The sequence below is a fragment of the Hyla sarda genome, chromosome 2 (assembly GCF_029499605.1).
Source record: "Hyla sarda isolate aHylSar1 chromosome 2, aHylSar1.hap1, whole genome shotgun sequence".
NCBI classification, from domain to species: Eukaryota; Metazoa; Chordata; class Amphibia; order Anura; family Hylidae; genus Hyla; species Hyla sarda.
The window spans coordinates 274,715,915-274,741,012 of record NC_079190.1 but is presented as its reverse complement, the minus strand read 5'-3'; the positions used below and the strand labels follow the sequence as shown (position 1 = coordinate 274,741,012).

At 43.5% G+C, this 25,098-nt stretch overlaps 1 protein-coding gene across 4 annotated transcripts; it reads left to right on the top strand.

Moving 5' to 3' along the window:
* The first annotated feature begins 6,760 nt into the window (after positions 1–6,760).
* On the top strand, positions 6,761–20,616 carry LSM10 (LSM10, U7 small nuclear RNA associated). Of its 4 annotated transcripts, none has more exons than XM_056557142.1 (4): positions 6,761–6,841; positions 8,979–9,039; positions 15,547–15,668; positions 19,421–20,006. In XM_056557142.1, exons 3-4 carry the CDS (start codon positions 15,596–15,598, stop codon positions 19,789–19,791), a joined length of 444 nt encoding a protein of 147 aa, XP_056413117.1. In that variant the 5' UTR covers positions 6,761–6,841; positions 8,979–9,039; positions 15,547–15,595; the 3' UTR covers positions 19,792–20,006. The 4 variants fall into 4 exon arrangements, with proteins under 4 accessions (XP_056413117.1, XP_056413119.1, XP_056413118.1 ...); XM_056557143.1 differs by lacking the exon at positions 6,761–6,841 and adding an exon at positions 6,925–6,944 and having other exon boundaries at positions 19,421–20,616; XM_056557141.1 differs by lacking the exon at positions 6,761–6,841 and adding an exon at positions 7,048–7,063 and having other exon boundaries at positions 15,596–15,668; positions 19,421–20,616.
* The last annotated feature ends 4,482 nt before the right edge of the window (positions 20,617–25,098 follow it).

Below are 25,098 nucleotides of genomic sequence, written 5' to 3'. Positions count from 1 at the left end.
CTTCACTTTGCTGCTATTCCTGTGAAACACCTAAAGGGTTAACACACTTACTGAATGTCATTTTGAATACTTTGAGGGGTGCAGTTTTTCTAATTGGTTCATTTATGGGGTATTTCTAATATGAAGGCCCCTCAAATCCACTTCAAACCTGAACTGGTCCATGAAAAATACTGATTTTGAAAATTTTGTGAAAGGGTATGTTCCCACACGGCGTATTTTGCTGCGTATTTGGTGCTGCGTATTTTCCTACCCATTGACTTCAACAGAGAAAATGAACTACGCAGCAGCAAATACGCCGTGTGGGAATGTACCCAAAAATTTGAAAATTGCTGCTGAACTTTGAAGCGCTCTGGTGTCTTCCAAAAGTAAAAACATGTCAATGTTATGATGCAAACATAAAGTAGACATATTGTATTTGTTAGTCAATATATATAATTTATTTGGAATGTCTATTTTCCTTACAAGCAGAGAGCTTCAAAGTTAGAAAAACGCAAAATTTTCAATTTTTTCATAAAATTTTTGCATTTTTCACCAAGAAACTATGCAAGTATCGACAAAATTTTACCACTAACATAAAGTAGAATATGTCACGAAAAAACAATCTCGGAATCAGAATGAAAGGTAAAAGCATCCTAGAGTTATTAATGCTTAGAGTGACAGTGGTCAGATGTGCAAAAAACGCTCTGGTCCTTAAGGTGAAAAATGGTCTGGTCCTTAAGGGGTTAAAAACCACATATTGGTGGTGGAGAAAACTAATGAGTGTTCAGACCATGGAAACTCCCTCAATAGACATCACCAGCTTGTAGTTACAGTATAGTTGAGTCTTCTTATCATAAAGTTCCATGTCCAATCCACAAGAACCTACAAAGACAAAAAATGTTAATCATTTACAGAGAATATATCACCTGGACTTTTTTACAGATGAGAGACAGATACTGAGCCATGTTCCTTTTATTACACACAGATGACCCCTTACGTGCCCCCTCCCCTGCACACACTGCTTCCCACTCCGTCTCCAGCTCCCAAGCTAAGTACAATGCCTGCAGTTGTCAGACATGATGACTGGCTGGGATAAGATGTGCTCTCAGGAGCTCCTCCGGCCACTCTAGTTATGTCACCACTGCATCTAAAGTAGAGCTGGTGGACGGAAACCATGACCAGCTGTGAACTACAGGGGAGATAATAGAACCAGGAGAGTTTGCTAAAAAGAAAACCAATTGCAAACTTGTTTATGCTGCTATGTTCTACACAGAGACATGATTAACCCCTTAAGGACATAGGACGTAAATGTACATCCTGGTGCCCTGGTACTTTATGCACCAGGACATTCACCAACAGGAACTGCACTTGCTTCATGCATGGAGAGTACCAGGTGCTATCAGCAGCCTGGGACCCACCAGTAATAGCAGACATCAGCAATCGCGCTAATGTCCACCATTAACCCCTCAGATGCCATGATCAATACTAGTCATAGAATTTGCAGCAATGTGAGGCTTATTGGATCACCTGTGGTGCGACTGCGGGGATCAGATCAGCCAAGATGGCAGACGGAGGTCCCCTCACCTGCCTCTGCCACTCTCCCGGGGTCTTCTTTGGTTTGCCTTCTAGCAGACCAGAGAAGATGATTGCCGATAATACTGATCAGTGCTATACCTATGCATAGCACTGAATAGCATTAGCAATGTAATCTACAGATCAGGGTGGAAAACTTATTTTAAATGAACTGGTGCCAGAAAGTTAAAACAGATTTGTAAATTATTTCTATTAAAAAAAAATCTTAATCCTTTCAGTACTTTTTTGCAGCTGTTTGCTACAGAGGAAAAATCTTTATGTTTTGAATTTATTTTTTTGTCTTGTCCACAGTGCTCTCTGCTGACACCTGATGCCCGTATCAGGAACTGTCCAGAGCAGGAGAAAATCCTCATAGTAAACCTATGTTGCTCTGGACAGTTCCTGATACGGGCATCAGGTGTCAGCAGAGAGCACTGTGGACAAGACAAAAAAGAAATTCAAAGTAAAGAATTTCCTCTGTAGCATACAGCTGCTAAAAAGTACCAAAATGATTAAGATTTTTTAATAGAAGTAATTTACAAATCTATTTTAACTTTCTGGCACAAGTTCATTTAAAAATAAAAAAAATAAAAAAAAGCAGAACAATAATAGTAAAGCATATAATCATGGGTATCATTTTAACCCCTTCAGGACCAAGCCCATTTTGGTCTTAAGGACCGGAGCATTTTTTGCACATCTGACCACTGTCACTTTAAACATTAATAACTCTGGAATGCTTTTAGTTATCATTCTGATTCCGAGACTGTTTTTCGTGACATATTCTACTTTAACTTAGTGGTAAATTTTTGTCGATACTTGCATAATTTCTTGGTCAAAAATCCGTAAATTTGATGAAAAATTTGAAAATTTAGCATTTTTCTTACTTTGAAGCTTTCTGCTTGTAAGGAAAATGGATATTATGAATACATTTTTTTTTGGATCACATATACAATATGTCTACTTTATGTTTGTATCATAAAATTGATGAGTTTTTACTTTTGGAAGACACCAGAGGGCTTCAAAGTTCAGCAGCAATTTTCCGATTTTTCACAAAAATTTCAAACTCGGTATTTTTCAGGGACCAGTTCAGGTTTGAAGTGGATTTGAAGGGTCTTCCCATTAGAAATACCCCACAAATGACCCCATTATAAAAACTACACCCCCCAAAGTATTCAAAATGACATTCAGTAAGTGTATTAACCCTTTAGGTGTTTCACAGGAATAGCAGCAAAATGAAGGAGAAAATTCACAATCTTCATTTTTTACACTTACATGTTCTTGTAGACCCAGTTTTTGAATTTTTACAGTGGGTAAAAGGACAAAATTTTTACTTGTCTTTGTAGCCCAATTTCTCTCGAGTAAGCACATATCTCATATGTCTATGTAAAGTGTTCAGCGGGCGCAGTAGAGGGCTCAGAAGGAAAGGAGCGACGAGGGGATTTTGGAGAGTACGTTTTTCTGAAATGGTTTTTGGGGGGCATGTTGCATTTAGGAAGCCCTTATGGTGCCAGAACAGCAAAAAAAAAAAAACTACATGGCATACCATTTTGGAAACTAGACCCCTCGGGGAACGTAACAAGGGATAATGTGAACCTTTATACCTCACAGGTGTTTCACTGCTTTTGCAAATGTAAAAAAAAAAAAAAAATTTTTTACCTAAAATGCTTGTTTTCCCAAAAAGTTTACATTTTTAAAAAGGGTAATAGCAGAAAATACCCCCTAAAAATTTGAAGCCCAATTTCTCCCGATTCAGAAAACACCCAATATGGGGGTGAAAAGTGCTCTGGTGGCGCACTACAGGTCTCAGAAGAGGAGGAGTCACATTTGGCTTTTTGGAAGCAAATTTTGCTCTGGGGGCATGCCGCATTTAGGAAGCCTCTATGGTGCCAGAACAGCAAAAAAAAAAAAAAAAACACATGGCATACCATTTTGGAAACTAGACCCCTCGGGGAACGTAACAAGGGGTTAAGTGAACCTTTATACCCCACAGGTGTTTCACAACTTTTGCATATGTAAAAAAATAAAATAAAAAAAAATAAATAAATTTTACTTAAAATGCTTGTTTTCCCAAAAATTTAACATTTTTAAAAAGGGTAAAAGCAGAAAATACCCCCCAAAATTTGTAACACAATTTCTCCTGAGTACGGCGATACCCCATATGTGGCCCTAAACTGTTGCCTTGAAATACGACAGGGCTCCAAAGTGAGAGCGCCATGCGCATTTGAGGCCTAAATTAGGGATTGCATAGGGGTGGACATAGGGGTATTCTACGCCAGTGATTCCCAAACAGGGTGCCTCCAGCTGTTGCAAAACTCCCAGCATGCCTGGACAGTCAACGGCTGTCCGAAAATACTGGGAGTTGTTGTTTTGCAACAGCTGGAGGCTCCGTTTTGGAAACAGTGGAGTACCAGAGGTTTTTCATTTTTATTGGGGAGGGGGGCTGTGTAGGGGTATGTGTATATGTAGTGTTTTTTACCTTTCATTTTATTTTGTGTTATTGTAGTGTAGTGTTTTTAGGGTACAGTCACACGGGCGGGGGTTCACAGTAGTTTCTCGCTGGCAGTTTGAGCTGCGACAGAAAATTTGCCGCAGCTCAAACTTGCAGCCAGATACTTGCTGTAAGCCTCCGCCCATGTGAGTGTACCCTGTACATTCACATTGGGGGGGGGGCGGACATCCAGCTGTTGCAAAACTACAACTGCCAGCATGCGCCGACAGACTGTACATGCTGAGAGTTTTAGTTTTGCAACAGCTGTAGGCACACTGGTTATGTATCACTGAGTTTGTGACCTAACAGTGTTTCACAACCAGTGTGCCTCCAGCTGTTGCAAAACTACAACTCCCAGCATGTACGGTGCATGGTGTATATTGACTGCTGAGAGTTGGAGTTTGCAACAGCTGGAGGCACACCGGTCGTGAAACACTGAGATTGGTAAAAAAAACAAAAAACTCTAAGTTTCACAACCAGTGTGCCTTCAGCTGTTGCAAAACTACAACTCTCAGCAGTCACTGACAGCCAACGGGCATGCTGGGAGTTGTAGTTATGCAACCAGCAGATGCACCACTACAACTCCCAGCATGCACTTTAGCTGTTTGTGCAAGCTGGGAGTTGTAGTTATACAACAGCTGAAGGTACACTTTTCCATACAAAAAATGTGCCTCCAGCTGTTGCAAAACCATAAGTCCCAGCATGCCCATAAGGGAATGCTGGGAGTTGTGGTTGTCTGCCTCCTGCTGTTGCATAACTACAGCTCCCAGCATGCCCTTTTTGCATGCTGGGAGCTGTTGCTAAGCAACAGCAGGAGGCCGTCACTCACCTCCAACGATCCACGCCGGAAAGTCAGTCCCGCCGCCGCCGCTCCTGGGGCCCCGATCCCAACATTCACGCCGGGGATCGGGGTCCCCAGCTCCCGGGGTGCACGTCCCGCACCCGCTCACGTCCTCCGGAAGAGGGGCGGAGCGGGTGCAGGAGTGACACCCATCCACAGCAGGCGCCCTGATTGGTCGGCCGGTAATCCGGCCGACGAATCAGGGTGATCGTGAGGTGGCACCAGTGCCACCTCTCCCCTGCTGGCTCTGGCTGTTCGGGGCCGTCAGAGACGGCCCCGATCAGCCAGTAATTCCGGGTCACTGGAGACCCGATTGACCCGGAATCGCCGCAGATCACTGGACTGAATTGTCCAGCGATCTGCGCCGATCGCCAACATGATGGGGCATAATGACCCCCCCTGGACGATATGCCGGAATGCCTGCTGAACGATTTCAGCAGGCATCCGGCTCCGGTCCCCAACCGGCTATCGGTGGGGACCGGAATGATACGCCCTCGGTCCTTAAGGACTCGGAATGCAGTGCTCTCGCTCCTATAGAGTTGTATTGAGGGGGCATGTCAGCCGCCGCTTCTTGTGGTGGTCAACACGCCCCCCTTCACGCGTACTGCCGGGGCCCCATACGGGAAATCGCGGGGGGTCTCAGTGGTAGGACTACCCGTCGAACAGAACTTAGTCCAGCTCTCAGGCATCACGTCACACCCATAGAAATAAATCAAGCGCGTGTTGTCTACCGGTAGAAGACCCATGCTCCTCTGAGAGTGCCAGGGTCATGTCCCAGTGATCGTGGGGGCCCCAGCAGTCGGACCCCCCGCGATCAGCTACTTATCCCCTATCCTGTGCATAATGGATAATTATTATTATTTTTTTTTTTTTTTTTGCGGAAGTACTCCTTTTAGGGGGTTAAATCGGTAATTCTTTGCATGTAAGCAAAATTTACCAACTTTGCACCCCAAGTCCCCCGGTCCATGCAGAGCATTACAGCGCACCCAGAGTCCCCCGGTCCATGCAGAGCATTACAGCGCACCCAGAGTCCCCCGGTCCATGCAGAGCATTACAGCGCACCCAGAGTCCCCCGGTCCATGCAGAGCATTACAGCGCACCCAGAGTCCCCCGGTCCATGCAGAGCATTACAGCGCACCCAGAGTCCCCCGGTCCATGCAGAGCATTACAGCGCACCCAGAGTCCCCCGGTCCATGCAGAGCATTACAGCGCACCCAGAGTCCCCCGGTCCATGCAGAGCATTACAGCGCACCCAGAGTCCCCCGGTCCATGCAGAGCATTACAGCGCACCCAGAGTCCCCCGGTCCATGCAGAGCATTACAGCGCACCCAGAGTCCCCCGGTCCATGCAGAGCATTACAGCGCACCCAGAGTCCCCCGGTCCATGCAGAGCATTACAGCGCACCCAGAGTCCCCCGGTCCATGCAGAGCATTACAGCGCACCCAGAGTCCCCCGGTCCATGCAGAGCATTACAGCGGACCCAGAGTCCCCCGGTCCATGCAGAGCATTACAGCGGACCCAGAGTCCCCCGGTCCATGCAGAGCATTACAGCGGACCCAGAGTCCCCCATTCCATGCAGAGCATTACAAAACTGTACATCCAGAATCTCCATTTCCTACAGAGCATGGCAAAACAGTCTTTGCAGAGCAATGCACCCAGAGCACTGCATAACAGTGTACCCCGCGTTCCCACAGAACATTACATAGCAGTCCCCAAGCTCTGCAGAGCATTGCATAGCCGTGTACCCACAGTGTTTCGTACATCCTGTGAACACCGCAAACTCCAGAAACACTTTACACTGCGACTATAGAGAAAGCCCGGAAATCCATCTGACTGAGAGAAGCTCCTCCCACACAAGAGGCTGGTCACGTGGGCATGACGTCATCAGAGGTCCTTTTGCAAATTAGGAAATGACATCTTCCAAACGACAAGCGCGGGAGTCTAGTCGGTAGGCTGCAGGGGTAAGAGCTGTGTGCCCGCAGTACCAAGCCTAAACTGGGTATAAGAAGTCAGTGCCTGGGACTATTTCTTGTCATGGCACTGTAGCGCGACTATTGTGTCTGGGTAGAGTATACTTAACCTGGAAACGAACCTGCTGTGAGAGAACTGTGCAGTCCGCTGGGGAACTGTATGTCACTTCTGTCCGCCTATAAGAAACCTCCTCTCTCTCTAAATACTGAAAGGTCTTCATAAATACTTCCTGCATTGTGCCACCAGGGGGCAGACTCCACAGCGTCTCATGGGCCTGAGGTTGAATGCACATGTTTGTATATATGCTGTACTTGTGCTGAAAGGATGCTGCTGTGGCATGTATTCTGGAATGAAAACTACAAGCATATTTAGGGGAGGGTAACGTGCCGTATTTTGCTGCATGTTTTCCTACTCATATAATGTCCCAATACCATTTTTTTTTAAGGCCGAGTACATGTACCGATACTTTAATTCTAGTACTCGCCAATACCAATTACGAGTATGTTTACTTTATTTATTTTTTTTAAAGGAAAACTGTCAGTAAACTCCCCCCACACTAACCAGAGGCACTGGCTGGTAGTGCGGGGGACGCTGATCAATATGCTGCCTACCATGCCCGGATCAGCCCTGCCGTTCGCCTGTTATCTTCATTCTTCTGAATATGCAAATGAGCTGCTAACTGGCTCGGGCAGGGTTACAAGGCTTCTTCTGGCACTCTGATGTCAGCGCTGCTCGTACGCAGCGCCACCCGGCTTATGAATATTCATCCACTCCCTCCGATAGTACCTTCCCTCCCCGCTCTGTACTGGACTCCACTGAGGAGGGAGGGGATGAATATTCATAAGCCGAGTGGCGCTGACGTCAGAGTGCCAGAAGAAGCCTTGTAACCCTGCCCGTTAGCAGCTCATTTGCATATCCAGAAGAATGAAGATAACGGGCAAACGGCGGGGCTGATCCGGGCATGGTAGGCAGCATATTGATCAGTGTCCCCCGCACTACCAGCTAGTGCCTCTGGTTAGTGAGGGGGGAGTTTACTGACAGTTTTCCTTTTTAAGGGAATCTGACACCAAAGTGACTCGGTTTCTTGCACTGTTTATGTGCTGATATGTGGGTTCCTTGTTGTCTGCAATGGAGTGTGGCTGAGATTTCTCTCTTCTCCATTGGACAGAACAGGGAATTTGCATTGGCGGCGAGACTGATGTCTTTGGAGTGATTGTGCTGATGATCACATGGTGAGCAGCGATAGAAACGGGTCACCTGCACTATCTACATATAAATTCAAATTAGTGCAAGTGACTGCTGTGAGATTCCCTTTAAAGGGGTCACAGCTGTCACGCTCCCTCCCATAGATTTGCATTCAGGGAACGGGCATGATGTCACAAGCTCCCGGTGCCAGCGTTCAGGACAGTTTTTTCCAAACGCTGGGCAGCAGAGTACCCCTTTATTAATAGGTAGTATCCCCTTGTAGATAATTGCAGGCATTATCAGCAGCCCCCTGTAGTGACCGCAGCCCCCCCTGCAGACAATAGCAGCCCCCCTATAGACCACAGCCCCCCCTTTGTAGGCAGCACCCCCCCCCCCCCCCCTTGTGTAGACAGCAGTCCCGTCCTTGTAGACAGCAGCCCCCACCCCACACCCTCGGTAGTGCCCCTGCGAGTTGCTCACTTGTGGCTGCCCTCTGTCGGGTGTTGCCGCTTTGCTGGCCCGTTCTCCTGTCCGCATCATGGCGTCCTATGGAGGAGCATTTGACATACATGTCACTCTGCTTCCTCCATAGTGTTACACCGTGCACAGTGGAGGAGGTGGAGTGACTTGTGTGTCACTTGCTCCTCTATGGGACACTATCATGCGGACGGGGAGAACAGGGCAGCGGAGAGGGGCATTTGAAGGGAGGATGGCCGCACTGAAACAGGTATCGGATTTGGCATCGGGGACATTAAACGAGTTAAAAGTGCCTGGTATTGGCCCAGAGTATCGGCCTAGAATCGATACATCCCTAAAATAGATAATATATACACATACTGTGCATTTTGTCAAGGGGATATAAAGGTTATCCAGGAATAGAAAAAAAATTGCTTTTATTTCTATTCCAGGAATAATAAAAAAAAAAACTCTTCTTTTTTCCAGAAACAGCACCACCATCATCTTTTCCTCAGTTTCTGTGGAACACATTAAACTGAAGCTCCAGGTAATGCCCAAAATACAATTTTAACCAAAATAGTATGTAAATAAGATCTTTATTAGCTTATTTCGTTTTTGCTCTTTTGTTTTCTCCTTTTCACCCTAGACCCATATTGGGGCTTGTTTTTTGCTGAACCAATTGTACTATGTAATGACACCTTTCATTTTTCTAAAACATATGCTCCAAAAAAATATATATTAGTTACGTGAAAAAAAATATGCAATTTTGCAAATTTGGGGCTTTTCTTTTTTTACGCCTTTCACCTTGTGGTCAAACTTACATGTTATTTTGAAACTTTAGTTCGGCCTGATTACAGCAAGACCAAATTTGTGTAGTTTCTAGAGATGAGCGAAATTACAGTAAATTCGATTCGTCACGAACTTCTCGGCTCGGCAGTTGATGACTTATCCTGCATAAATTAGTTCAGCTTTCAGGTGCTCCGGTGGACTGGAAAAGGTGGATACATTCCTAGGAAAGAGTTTCCTAGGACTGTATCCACCTTTTCCAGCCCACGGGAGCACCTGAAAGCTGAACTAATTTATGCAGGATAAGTCATCAACTGCCGAGCCGAGAAGTTCGTGACAAATCGAATTTACTGTAAGTTCGCTCATCTCTAGTAGTTTCCGTCATGGTTTACTAATTTAACCCCTTGAGGACGGAGCCCATTATGACCCTAAGGACGGGAGCATTTTTTGCAAATCTGACCACTGTCAATTTAAGCATTAATAACTCTGGAATGCTTTTACTTATAAATTTGATTCCGAGATATTTTTTTCGTGACATATTCTACTTTATGTTAGTGGTAAATTTTCGGCGATACTTGCATCCTTTCTTGGTGAAAAAATCAAAAATTTCATGAAAAATTAGAAAATTTGGCATTTTTCTAACTTCGAAGCTCTCTGCTTATAAGGAATATGGATATTCCAAATAAATTATATATTGATTCACATATACAATATGTCTACTTTATGTTTGCATCATAAAATTGATGAGTTTTTACTTTTGGAAGACACCAGAGGGCTTCAAAGTTCAGCAACAATTTTCCAATTTTTCGCAAAATTTTCAAAATCGGAATTTTTCAGGGACCAGTTCAGGTTTGAAGTGGATTTGAAGGGTCTTCTGGTTAGAAATACCTGATAAATGACCCCATTATAGAAACTGCTCCCCTCAAAGTATTCAAAATGACATTCAGTAAGTGTGTTAACCCTTTAGGTGTTTCACAGGAATAGCAGCAAAGTGAAGGAGAAAATTCAAAATCTTCATTTTTTACACTGGCCTGTTTTTGTAGACCCAATTTTTGAATTTTTACAAGGGGTAAAAGGAAAAAAATCCTCTCAAAATTTTTAACCCAATTTCTCTCGAGTAAGAAAATACCTCATATGTGTATGTCAAGTGTTCGGCGGGTGCACTAGAGGGCTCAGAAGCGAAGGAGCAACAATGGGATTTAGGAGAGTGAGTTTTTCTGAAATGGTTTTTGGGGGGCATGTCCCATTTAGGAAGCCCCTATGGTGCCAGAACAGCAAAAAACCCCACATTGCACACTATTATGGAAACGACACCCCTCAAGGAACGTAACAAGGGGTACGGTGAGCCTTAACACCCCACAGGTGTTTGACAACTTTTTGTTAAAGTCGGATGTGTAAATGAAAAAAAAATATTTTTCCACTAAAATGCTGGTTTTTCCCCAAATTTTACTTTTTTTTACAAAGGGTAATAGGAGAAAATGCCCCCCAAAATTTGTAACCCCATTAATTCTGAGTATGGAAATACCTCATGTTTGGACGTCAAGTGCACTGCGAGCGAACTACAACGCTCAGATGAGAAGGAGCGCCATTGAGCTTTTAGAGAGATAATTTGTTTGGAATGGAAGTCGGGGGCCATGTGCCTTTACAAAGCCCCCCGTGGTGCCAGAACAGTGGACCCTCCCACATGTGACCCCATTTTGGAAACTACACCCCTCACAGAATGTAATAAGGGGTACAGTGAGCATTTACACCCCACTGGCGTTTGACAGATCTTTGGAACAGTGGGCTGTGCAAACAAAAAAATAGCATTTTTCATTTTCACGTACCACTGTTCCAAAAATCTTTCAGACCCCTGTGGGGCGTAAATGCTCACTGTACCCCTTATTACATTACACGAGGGGTATAGTTTCCAAAATGGGGTCACATGTGGGTATTTATTTTTTTGCATTTATGTCAGAACCGCTGTAAAATCAGCCACCCCTGTGCAAATCACCAATTTAGGCATCAAATGTACCCGGTGTGCTCTCACTCCTGAGCCTTGTTGTGCGCCCGCAGAGCATTTTACGCCCACATATGGGGTATTTCCGTACTAAGGAGAAATTGCGTTACAAATTTTGGGGGTCTTTTTTTCCTTTTACCTCTTGTGAAAATAAGGGCAACACCAGCATGTTAGTGTAAAATTTTTTTTTTTTTTACACTAACAGGCTGGTGTAGACCCCAACTTTTCCTTTTCATAAGGGGTAAAAGGAGAAAAAGCCCCCCAAAATTTGTAGTACAATTTCTCCCGAGTACGGCGATACCCCATATGTGACCCTAAACTGTTTCCTTGAAATACGACAGGGCTCCAAAGTGAGAGAGCGCCATGCGCATTTGAGGACTAAATTAGGGATTGCATAGGGGTGGACATAGGGGTATTCTACGCCAGTGATTCCCAAACAGGGTGCCTCCAGCTGTTGCTAAACTCCCAGCATGCCTGGACAGTCAGTGGCTGTCCGAAAATGCTGGGAGTTGTTGTTTTGCAACAGCTGGAGGCTCCGTTTTGGAAACACTGCTGTACAATACGTTTTTCCTTTTTATTGGGGGGGGGGGGCAGTGTAAGGGGGTGTATATGTAGTGTTTTACTCTTTATTAGGTGTTAGTATAGTGTAGTGTTTTTAGGGTACATTCACACTGGCGGGTTACGGTGAGTTTCCCGCTAGGAATTTGCGCTGCGGCGAAAAATTTGCCGCAGCTCATACTTGAAGCAGGAAACTTGCTGTAAACCCGCCCGTGTGAATGTACCCTGTACGTTCACATGGGGGGGGGGGGCAAACCTCCAGCTATTTCAAAACTACAACTCCCAGCATGCACGGTCTGTCAGTACATGCTGGGAGTTGTAGTTTTGCAATAGCTGGAGGCACACTGGTTGGAAAACCTTCAGTTAGGTTCTGTTACCTAACTCAGTATTTTCCAACCAGTGAGCCTCCAGCTGTTGCAAAACTACAATTCCCAGCATGTCTGATCACAGAAGGGCATGCTGGGAGATGTAGTTATGCAACAGCTGGAGGTACGCAACTACAACTCCTAGCATGCCGAGACAGCCGTTTTTTGTGTGGGCATGCTGGAATTTGTAGTTTTGCAACATCTGGAGTGCTACAATTTAGAGACCACTGAACAGTGATCTCCAAACTGTGGACCTCCAGATGTTGCAAAACTACAACTCCCAGCATGCCCAGACAGCAAACAGCTGTGTGGGCATGCTAGGAGTTGTAGTTTTGCAAGATCTAGAGGGCAGTATAGAGATCACTGTGCAGTGGTCTCTAAACTGCAGACCTCCAGCTGTTGAAAAACTACAAATTCCAGCATGCCCACACAGCAAACAGCTGTCTGGGCATGCTGGGAGTTGTAGTTTTGCAACATCTGGAGGGCTACAGTCTAGAGACCACTATGGTGGTCTCAGACTGTAGCCCTCTAGATGTTGCTATGCAACTACTCACCGGCTTCCGTTGCATCCGGGAGCCGTCCTCTTCTGCCGCACGCCGCCCCAGATCTCCGTCGCCACCGCCGATCCCCGTCGCTCCGCTGCCTTCGGAGGGGTAAGTGGACGTCGGCGCCCGGTCCTCTTCGTTTTCCCCGTTCTGCCCCGCCTATTGTGGGTGGGCAGGACGGGGAAAACGAAAGTAAACCCCTCCGCCCCAGATCTGCTATTGGTGGTCGCGTCTAGACCACCAATAGCAGAGATAGGAGGGGTGGCAACCCTGCCACCTCACTCCTATCGCTACAGGGGAATCGTGGGTGTCTTAGACACCCGCGATCCCCCTTCTATTCCGGGTCACCATAGACCCGTAATGACCCGTAATCGGCGCAAATCGCAAGTGTGAATTCACTTGCGATTTGCGCCGATCGCCGACATGGGGGGGTCTAATGACCCCCCTGGGCATTTGCACGGGGTGCCTGCTGATAGATATCAGCAGTCACCCCGGCCCGGTCCCCGCCCGGCGCGCGGCGGGGGCCGAAATTCCCACGGGCATATGGATACGCCCTTCGTCCTTAAGTACCAGGACGCAAGGGCGTATGCATACGCCCTTCGTCCCCAACAGGTAACTTATGTCGGGCTTCTTGAGGGCTAATTTTTTTGCACCTTAATCTGCTGTTTGTATTGGTACCATTTTGGTATTGATCAGACTTTTTGATTGCTTTTTTTACTTAATTTTTCTGGGATATGATGTTATAAAAAAAAACAAAATTCTGTGGTTTGGTATTTTTTTACATTAATGCCATTGACTGTACAGGATATATAATGTTATATTTTAACATTCTGCACAAGCCAATACCAAATGTTCATTTTTGTTAGGTTTACATGTTTTTTGTATGGAAAAATGGGGGGGGGGGGGGTTTATGTGAACTTTTAATATGGAAAGGGTTAATGAGGATTTTGCAAACTTTCATAAAACTTTTTTTTTTTTACTTTATTAGTCCGTAGGGAACTTTAAGAAAGAATCATTAAATTCCACATACAGATCAATGCAGCTCTTTTGAACTCCATTTATCTGTGTGATCTGTGCTCATTTTGTTAAATGGGCACTGTCAGATACAAATACTTTTGATGTGTTGTAAAGCATGCAAAACCAATAGGTTTTGCAATTGCTTTCATCAGAAAATTTTCAGTATTTCATACTGGAAAAGCCAGTCAAACAACTGCCCCCCCTGCTTGGACACATACTAGTCCTGCTGTGTCCATGCGTCATCACCTACGTCATGGACACACTTCTTTGATTGACAGCTGTGAGCGTAGGGCTCACAGCTAGAGGAAAAATCCTTCCACTGTCAGCTTGTGTCCCGCTACTGTCAGTGAGGACAAGCTGGGAGTTGTAGTTTTGCTAATGATAGGGGAGATGTGAGCAGACAGAATACTGAGAGAGGGGGCAGAGACCTGCACAGTGAGACCACGCCCCCTCCCTTTCAGAGGAATTCAGACTAGTGAGCTAAAGTAAAAGTGTAATAATAATAATAAAAAAAAAAAAAAAAAAAAAGGTGCTAGACACATAATTAGATGTACATGGTCAGGATTAGGTACTGAGTGATATATAAAAAAAAAAAAAAAAAAATTAAAAATTTTTTTTGGGTGGATCTGACGGGTATGATTTAAGCCTGCTCCAGCCTTCCCCACGATCGCGCTGCTGGGGGGCGTTCCACTCCACTAGATCACCAGGTTTCTTTAGATGCCGCTTTCAGTTTTGACAGCGGCGATCTAAAGGGTTAATAGTCCGCAGCAGCGAGCGCCGTAGGTCGGCTATTAACGGTGGCACCCAGCTACAGGAATCAGCTGGGGACTGCTGGGTATGGAGCGGCTCGAGTCAGGCGCCTGCTCCCTACACCCTGAGCGTTACTGGATTGTCGGTCAGGCTCTGCTTGCCAGAAGCAGGGCTAAATGTCAAACAAATTCACCTGCCCAGCACCGAGAACTGCATGTCCTGGGCGTCAGATGATAGGATTTCTAAATCCCTGTAGTAACAAATAAACAAACAATTTAGTAATGGAACATGAACCCTTTGCGATTGTTCAGACCTGCTGAAAAATGAATAGTCAGGGAAAAAAAAAAAAATATATATATATATATATATATATATATATATATATATATATATATATATATATATATATATATATATATATATTATATATATTATAGAGAGAGAGGGCCTGGCTCAACGTCCAGCTTAAACCCTTCGACCTAGAAAGCTGAATTTTTTCACAGGTATTGTTTTTAAGACGTAGACGAGGAATAAGAAAGGATTTTTCGAAATTCAACCCTTAAGAGGGTGAAAAAGGGGTTGAAAGTTTGTATGGAAGTCCTTCATTTTTGAAGCTAGAAACATGAAATTTTGTTTTTAGGCTAACAATTAGAGATAAAGAAACACGTGTTTTAAAGTTTTCTAAAATTCCACCCCTGAAGGGGTAAAACAGGGGTTCAAAGTTTGTATGAATTAAGATTAGGTTGATTTTTGAATTCGAAAATTTGAATAATAATCCTCCGAAAAATCTATCAAAACACGAAAAAATTTGCACGCGCTTATGTTACCCCAAATTTTACGCGGGCAAAAGCTATTATCCAATAAGCCTCTCTGTCCAGCAAGATGTGCTTAAGATTGTCACCCCTGGTGGACAGAGAGACCTTTCTTAATGGCATAGATCCTGAAACCACTAATATTTCCTCCTGTTCAATGAAGTGAGTGGAAGCTCTCAAGGGATGATGGCTAGTATTATTAACCCCTTGCATGTGTTCTAGGACACGTAGCTTTATTTTCTACAATTACATCGATCTGCTCCCTAAGCAGATGGCGCAGAGTGGTAACAAGGGCCTTCAATCAAGCCGAGGGGGCGTCACTATGGCCGGAGAGACAGGACCTGGTAAGTATAGCTTCCCGCCCAGGGGACTACTTACTGGGTGGCTGGGAGGTCCTTACAACTTTGTATCCTAAACATCCCTGGCAGCAGAATCGTCTGGAGATAGTGAGAAAAAAGATTTTAACATTTATAAAATGCGTTATATATGGTAAAATCTAGTGCTTGGTTCCCTTTAAGCTCACAAGAAGTATACATGCTTTGTACAATATATAAAATAGTTTTATGCCTATGTGCCGATAGCAATGACTAAGGTCGTGGTAGCTCTATAAACACGTTGGTTTTTGGGGTTCACCCTAGTTAGTTCTAATGCCAGTCTTTTAAAGGGGTATTCCAGAAATCTTCCTGTTTGTCTCCAGGTTGGGTGTGGTTCTGCAGCTCAGTTCCATTGAAGTGAATGGAGCAAAGTTGTAATACCACACCCAAAGTGGAGACAAGAAGGGCGCTGTCTTTGAAAGAAAAAAGGTTGTTTTTTGATTCCTGGAATACCCTTCAAAGTTTATCATAAACAAACAGTTATTTTTATTTGCTGGTGCACCTGCTCATGCTTCCTTGTCAATAAGTCATCTCTTGTCCATGACTCATGGACAAGTTGCTGCTTCTGCAGGACTGGTTAGTGTCCCAGTAGGTTTAAAGGACCCCTAGTGGTGGGATTTTCAGAAGCCGTTTTCTTTAATAAATATTCAAAAAAATTAACACAACCATATTACAAAAGGTCTTTAATTTTCAGCAGTAACAACATATAAGAAGTTTTTGTATCTGACAGTGCCCATTTAATTTTTAAAAGGGCCTCTGAGCCTCTGAAAAATAAAAACAGCAATCTGATTACTATGGGCAACTGGTCAACTATTCTTCTGCACGGGTTTTAATAAATCATCTCCATTGGGTTCAGGGGAAAAAAAAATTCAGGGTGGAATAGAAAGAATAATAAAAGCCAGATCTACATTAGATTGAACTTTTGTCTTTAACTTTACATTTACAACAGATGTTTCTGCATCATGTTCATTAAACAGTTAAACATTTTCCAACTTTCTATTTCTAAATCTGGCTTGGAAATTTCAAGATTTGTTCATGCCACCAACAAGTGATAGTAGAGAAGTAAGAAAAAAGGAAGTAGGATGAGAAAAAATGTGAACATAAACTAGAACTCCTACACTGTGTATAAGCATGTGAAATGTGTACGTGACCTAGCAATAAATGGTTATGATGTTTTCAAGATGAAGTCTCCACTTCCTCTTGTTACCTTATGAGATACTTCTCAGAAAGGATAACCCTCAGAAATAGAATAAATCAGCAGGAAGGGAAAATGTTACCCTTCCTGTTCTAACCACAGAACGTGCCAAAGGTAACAATAAGATCAATATTGGATAACTTGTAGTTTTCTTTCACTAAAATCTTTGGTTTCTGCAGAAGAGTGTCCTATAATCACTAGATAAAGGGTATTCAATTAAAATTCAAACAAGTCCAGTTAAAGAAAATTCTCTCAAACAAAGGTCTGGAGGTAGTAGCAGCCCCCCCTGTAGAGAGTAATAGTCCCCCTGTTAGTAACTGCCCCCCTGTAGGTGGTAGTAGTCCCTGTTATTGACAGTCCCCACTGTAGGTAGTAGCAGCCCCTTTTAAATTGTAGTAGTCCCCATGGGTAGTAAAAGCTCCCCTGTAGATTTTAGCAGCCCCTGTAGATAGTTGTTGAAACCCCCTTTTCCAGCACTTACTGATATACTGACATTCACGTCACGTTGTCTCCTTCAGTGCGCCTGCACTTTTTCGCTATGAAAGAAGCAGTGTGATGTGAATGTCGTGCTCCTCCATAAGACAACCTATTATGGAAAGGGGAGTGGAGAGAGAATGGAGTCTAGTGCAGTGTCAGGGGGGCACTAAGACCTACAGTTATGTACTTGTTGTATCTCCTGGAATGGCAGCAAATGGTGCACAGTGAAGTTTTCAGCTTTATTTCAGAGCTGGGTCTGGAGCGGACAGCAGTTGATCCAGATGGTGGCGCTACATCGTCATGAGTAAATACATGTTTCAGTTGTCTAACAATCCCAGCAATTCAAGTGGTCTATTGGGGGTTGGTCTTATAAGAAATAAAGATGGCCTGTATGCATAATCTATGGTGGACTGAAAATCTGTCACACAAAACCTGCTCTGGGTAAAAGTGTTATCTTAAAGAGGTGGTCTTTTGGAGAGGTTTCACATAATTAGGATGGCTGTTGCCTATCCACCATCCCCTGTTGTTTTGTCTCCCCACCATGTCCTTCATGTCAGTGATATGATATAATAGAAACCTATATCTACTACCTGTGAATGTTCAATCTTATTTCTACATTTGGACATTGCTAACCTCTGCTGCACTGCATACTATAGTTGAGCGCCCCATATCAGCATCTATTAAGGCTTATTGAAAGGTTTTTGAAAGGTAAATTCAGACCCCACTCTCTTATCTCTGTGAAAATAGTTGTGTTCTTATTATGAACATTACTGACTGCTCAGCAGCTGCAGAAGTTCATTGCTCAGACCAGGGCTTCTTTTGTGATGAACTCCCTTTCTTGCTGTCATCCTGCTTCTGTTTGTTTTATTTCTGCTCACATAGCACCATGTAAACCAAGTGCCAAGTGCCGCTCTATGTTTTGCATAGCAGAGAGTGGGAGTGCCTATGAGGAGATGCTTTCTTGTCATTTGTCTGGGAAAAGGAAGTCCAGTTGTGGCTACTACTGGCAAACAGCTGAGCTGGTTACACCCTCTGAAATGGACAGAATGAGAAATTGTTGTGCACTAGGGAAGGAACTGTTATACACTCAATAACAGCAGTAAAAGCCCCAAAATAACCTTGTCACCATTAGGAACCCCTTATTTTAACTTGTCAACCCATTTCAACATGCTTAGTTTATGCATTCTATGCATACAGTTTATGCTCTGTTAGGGCCTCCGTCTCAGAATCTGTTTAAATAACCAGACAAAGAAGATAGTCCGTGCTATTTTTATTTTGTCACGTTAAAGGACATCTACAGCAAAATACTATGTATCCCCTATCCATAGGATAGGGGATAAATGTTTGATCGCGTGGGGTCTGACCGCTGGAACCCTCTGCTATCTCCTGCATGGGGGCACGGCACTGTCATGGCTTTCCCGTGCAGGAGGCGTGCCGGCCGCAGCGTGACGCAGCGGCCGACACACCTCCTCCTTGTATCTCTATGGGAGAGATGCCTTTCCCATAGAACTGTATTGGGAGGTCCACACACCAATTGGTCACAGCACAGAAGCAGCAGACTCCAGAGTAAAGCAAGCTGTCATCTTTTATTTGTTACCAGCAGTGCGACGTTTCGGCTATATGTTAGCCTTTGTCAAGCATGCTGTTCTCCCTCTTCCCTGCATGTATGGGGAGGTCGATGCTACTCACATTAGCCGCTCACATAGAGCGGCAATGCGGGGCCCTGTTTGGGAGATCGCAGGGGGGTCCCAGCAGTCAAACCCCCGCGATCATACACTTATCCTGTGGATGAAGGATACGTTGTCTTTTGCTGCAGATGTCCTTTAAAACAGAGTGAAATTATGAACTTCAGCTTTAAATTTCACAGACCCTATTAAAGTCAATGGTGGCCTTTGTGCATCGGCAGGCCAGCTCTATTTTCTGCCCTAAACAGTCTTTGATGCCAATGTGAACCTAGCCTTACGTGTTTGCTTTCTGATGTATCTAGTACAGTTTAAATATTTTTTATTGTAATTCATTGAGACTAACAAACTTATTTTATTTTTTTTAGGTGCAATCATGGAGGTCAGTCACTCTGTTAAGGAGAGAACAATTGCTGAAAACAGCCTAGTAATTCTTTTGCAGGGGTTGCATGGACTTGTCACCACTGTTGACTTACGGAATGAAAGCTCTGCTACGGGGATAATATTAAATGTAGATGCTTTTATGAATATACGCCTGAAAAAAGTTATCTACACAGATCGCCATGGCCAGAAGGCTAAACTAGATGACTTGTTTGTTACTGGACGCAATGTGAGGTATGTTCATATCCCTGAAGAAGTTGACATAATCCATACTATTGAAGAACAGCTGAAGAAGATACAAAGTGTACGGGGGTTTGCAAAGGGAAGAAAAGAATTTTCTTCAAAAAAGTCCAAGTGATATTAATGATTGACAGGGACCTTTATTTCTCTCACTTAGTTTGCAACAGAGCTCTCCTTTTCATGAGGTCTCTGCTTGGTGGTTGAAAGCTTCTGGAATTTAGATGCATGTCCTTTTTGGAGAGGTGTGGGGTTTTTTCGTTTCCCTTTTAGCGAACATGTGTAGCTTTACTCATACTTCAATATAAATATAGTTCTCATCTGTCAATCTTGTTGGGTGTTTTAATGTTCCAGATAAGTGTGTCTTGTTTCTCTCTTTCTGTGAGAATAAAAAATACACTGCTCAAAAAACTAAAGGGAACACTAAGATAACACTTCCTAGATCTGAATGAATGAACTAATCATATGAAATACTTTCATCTTTACATAGTTGAATGTGCTGACAACAAAATCACCCAAAATTATCAATGGAAATCAAATTTATCAACCCATGGAGGTCTGGATATGGAGTCACACCCAAAATCAAAATGGAAAACCACACTACAGGCAGATCCAACTTTAATGTAATGTCCTTAAAACAAGTCAAAATGAGGCTCAGTAGTGTTTGTGTCCTCTACGTGCCTGTATGACCTCCCTGCAACACCTGGGCATGCTCCTGATGAGGTGACGGATGGTCTCCTGAGGGATGTCCTCCCAGACCTGGACTAAAGCATCTGCCAACTCCTAGACAGTATGTGGTGCAACGTGGCATTGGTGGATGGAGCGAGACATGATGCCCCCGATGTGCTTAATTGGATTCAGGTCTGGGGAACGGGCAGGCCAGTCCATAACATCAATGCCTTCCTCTTGCAGGAACTGCTGACACACTCCAGTAGAGGTGCTCCGGTGGGCTGGAAAAGGTGGATACAGTCCTAGGAGAGTCTCCTATGACTGGATCCACCTTTTCCAGCCCACCGGAGCACCTGAAAGCTGAACTAATTTATGCAGGCTAAAGTCAGCAACTGCCGATCTGCGAGGTTCGTGAAGAATCGAATCACTGTAAATTCGCTCATCTCTACGCTCCAGCCACATGAGGTCTATCATTGTCTTGCATTAGGAGGAACCCAGGGCCAACCGCACCAGCATATGGTCTCACTAGGGGTCTGAGGATCTCATCTCGGTATCTAATGGCTGTCAGGCTACCTCTGGCAAGCACATGGAGGGCTGTGCGGCCCCCCCAAAGAAATGCCACCCCACACCATTACTGACCCAACGCCAAACCGGTCATGCTGGAGGATGTTGCAGGCAGCAACATTTCTCCACGGCGTCCCCAACTCTGTCACATGCTCAGAGTGAACCTGCTTTCATCTGTTAAGAGTACAGGGCGCCAGTGGCAAATTTGCCAATCTTGGTGTTCTCTGGAAAAGGCCAAGCGTACTGTACAGTGTTGGGCTTTAAGCACATCCCCCACCTGTGGAAGTCGGGCCCTCATACCACCCTCATGGAGTCTGTTTCTGACAGTTTGAGTGGACACATGCACATCTGTGGCCTGCTGGAGGTAATTTTGCAGGGCTCTGGCAGTTCTCCTTGCACAAAGGTGGAGGTAGTGGTCCTGCTGCTGGGTTGTTGCCCTCCTACGGCCGCTCCCATGTCTCTTGATATACTTGCCTGTCTCCTGGTAGCGCCCTCCATGCTCTGGACACTACGCTGACAGACACAGCAAACCTTCTTGCCATATCTTGCATTGATGTCCCATCCTGGATGAGCTGCACTAGCTGAGCCACTTGTGTGGGTTTTAGACTCTGTCTCATGCTACCACTAGAGTGAAAGCACCACCAACATTCAAAAGTCACCAAAACATCAGCCAGGAAGCATAGGAACTGAGAAGTGATCTGTGGTCACCACTTGCAGAACCACTCCTTTATTGGGGGTGTCTTGCTATTTGCCTATAATTTCCACCTGTTGTCTGTTCCATTTTCAGAACAGCATGTGAAATTGATTGTCAATCAGTGTTGCTTCCTGAGTGGACAGTGTGATTTCACAGAAGTGTGATTGACTTGGAGTTACATTGTTTTGTTTAAGTGTTCCCTTAAATTTTTTGAACAGTGTGGGAAAGTGTGAAGTTTTTCCTCTGTAGCTTGGCTTATTTGGGTCATCTAAGGTTGTATCTCATGGAGTGAGATCAGTTGGCCTTCCTCTTTGTGAGAACTTTCTGTACTATACTCTGGGACTCTGCTGTAAACACAGATTTATAACTGAATGGGTTGTGGCAATCACAATAAAAGACACGAGGTTAACTGCAAATCTGTCACTCAAAGAGAAAAACAAGTGTAATAACAAGAAAACCAACAAAGCAGTCCTCAAAAGGCTGTGTGTGTGGTGGGTATATGGTTGAATAATTGGATGGAGCCAGCTAAACCATAAAAATATATTTCATAGTAATAAACCACAGAAAGCGGGATAACTATTCCTATTAAAATTGCCTCGGCAGGGCCCTTGCGGTTATCTATGTATAGGCAATTAAAATTGAATGAAAACAATAACGGCTTGTCACACACTCAATGCACACACTGGAATTGTGGGTTCATACCACCTATGTAACAAAATGTGGCACTTGCATTCATAAAAATTCAGCTTTGATCGCTCACATATAAAATACCCCAAATTTGCGGCAATTTATTCCACCTGTAAAAAACATGTTCCACCTGTAAATAAACTGCCCAAATATTGTCCTTATTAGAACATATCAGCACATCACTCGTTGTTTGGTGCTGTATTCCACTGTGAAATAAAAAAAACCTTCCTGGAGTGTCCATCTGTAGGACCAACAAAGTTCCAAACAAATCAAGCAGTTCACAACAAGAGCTCCAAAGCTGATACATGTACTCGGTGGGCTGACCTGTGGGAGAAAGTTTGATGTTGCTGGCACTTCATGTCACTCACCGCTCCTTGTTGTCCGGTTCAGCTCCTGTCTTAAGCTCAGTGTCCTCTTGCTACACCCAGCAGCGGCTAATGATGTTCAATGCGGCCGCACACGCTGGCGACCTTGCCGGAGGTCGCGGTCAGCTAACTGCAGATCGTCTGACCAAGTTCGGGGCGCGTGCTCCCTGGAGCAGTTTTTAAACTTGTGTTTTTGCTGGTGTATTAGATGTGAAGTCCCAATAGGCAGGGGTGTAGATGGCAGATACTACCCTCTTGCCTATTTCTTTCGGGTCCAGTCATTTTCACTGGTTTAAAAAAGCCTTAGTGCCGCACTTCAGAAAACGCTCATAAAACGCTCTGTGTGTATGAAGGTCAAGCCTAAAATAGCCACTTTCTCATCAAATGCAGTCAACAAACACGTTTCGGGGTGTAATAGGATATATCCAAACCCCTTCTCCTTCTTCAGTGGTATATAAATTATATATGATGCTGGCTCCATTTATATCTACCTAATCAGGTCACCTGTCTGGTTATAACATCTCGCATAAGATTTGGCACGGATATGGAATTGGATATATTAACCATTATCTATTACGTTTCGGACTGTGTATACAACCGAACCACCAAATGCCGGATTATTGAATACTATTGAATATAACAGTGAATTTTACAATTTAAGTGCAGGACATAACTACCTCTCCACAAGGGCCTTGTGGAAGTAGGTTTATTAACATATTGTTTTTTGTATAATTTTATTAGCATATGCATTTTAATAAATTTTGCATCTCTTTATGATAAAATTGAAGCACAATCTTCTTTTTCAATATCCTTCTATCATTAACATGTATCAGGTTGTCTGGTATTAGCTTTGAGGTGATTTACATTTTTACTTGTTTTAATTTATGCCTATACATAGATAACCGCAAGGGCCCTGCGGAGGCAATTTTAGTAGGAATAGATATCCCGCTTTTTTATATCATTCTGTGTTTTATTATTACTATTAAATATATTTTTATGGTTTAGCGGTCTCCATCCAATTATTCAACCATATACCCCCCACACACTCAGCCTTTTGACTGAGTAAGACATTTGAGGACTGTTTTGTTGATTTTCTTGTTAAAACTCGGATTTATGCCAGCTTCAATTAGAACTTCTGACTTCACCGCTGTTTTATTCCATTGTGAGCACTCTTTGGCAAGAATGCACACTTGTGCAATGCCTTCTGAGTGCCAGTATGATGTGCCAGCCAGCTCCTGCCTATTTAGACACCACTATGTGGTTAGGTTTGACATTTGTTCTGCACTTTAAGTACTGTGCATGCTTTTTAAAATTGTAAGCAACTTGATAACATGTAGTCTGACTTGCTTACAGTAGTATCTGTACTATGCTTGTTTGTTTTTAGGCTGCAGCGATTTAAACCATTGTATTGAGTGAAATCTGCAGACTTATGCCACAGTAAAACTCAGAAACTACAATAAATCATGAAGAGTGTGAACCCACCGTCATATTTTGTAGCTTCACATATAGATTATATATATATATATATATATATATATATATATATATATATATATATATATATATATATATATATATAGTGCATAGTGAAAGTATTCGGCCCCCTTGAACTTTTCGACCTTTTGCCACATTTCAGGCTTCAAACATAAAGATATAAAACTGTAATTTTTTGTGAAGAATCAACAACAAGTGGGACACAATCATGAAGTGGAACGAAATTTCTTGGATATTTCAAACTTTAACAAAAAAAAACCTGAAAATTGGGGGTGCAAAATTATTCAGCCCCTTTACTTTCAGTGCAGCAAACTCTCTCCAGAAGTTCAGTGAGGATCTCTGAATGATCCAATGTTGACCTAAATGACTATTGATGATAAATAGAATCCACCTGTGTGTAATCAACTCTCCATATAAATACATCTGCACTGTGAAAGTTTCAGAGGTCCGTTTAAAGCGCAGAGAGCATCATGAAGAACAAGGAACACACCAAGCAGGTCCGAGATACTGTTGTGGAGAAGTTTAAAGCCGGATTTGGATACAAAAAGATTTACCAATCTTTAACCCCTTAAGGACTCAGGGTTTTTCAGTTTTTGCACTTTCGTTTTTTCCTCCTTACCTTTTAAAAATCATAACCCTTTCAATTTTCCACCTAAAAATCCATATTATGGCTTATTTTTTGTGTCACCAATTCTACTTTGCAGTGACATTAGTCATTTTACCCAAAAATTCACGGCGAAACGGAAAAAAAAATCATTGTGTGACAAAATCGAAGAAAAAACGCCATTTTGTAACTTTTGGGGGCTTCCGTTTCTACGCAGTGCATATTTCGGTAAAAATTACACCTTATCATTCTGTAGGTCCATACGGTTAAAATGATACCCTACTTATATAGGTTTGATTTTGTCGTACTTCTGGAAAAAATCATAACTACATGCAGGAAAATGTAAACGTT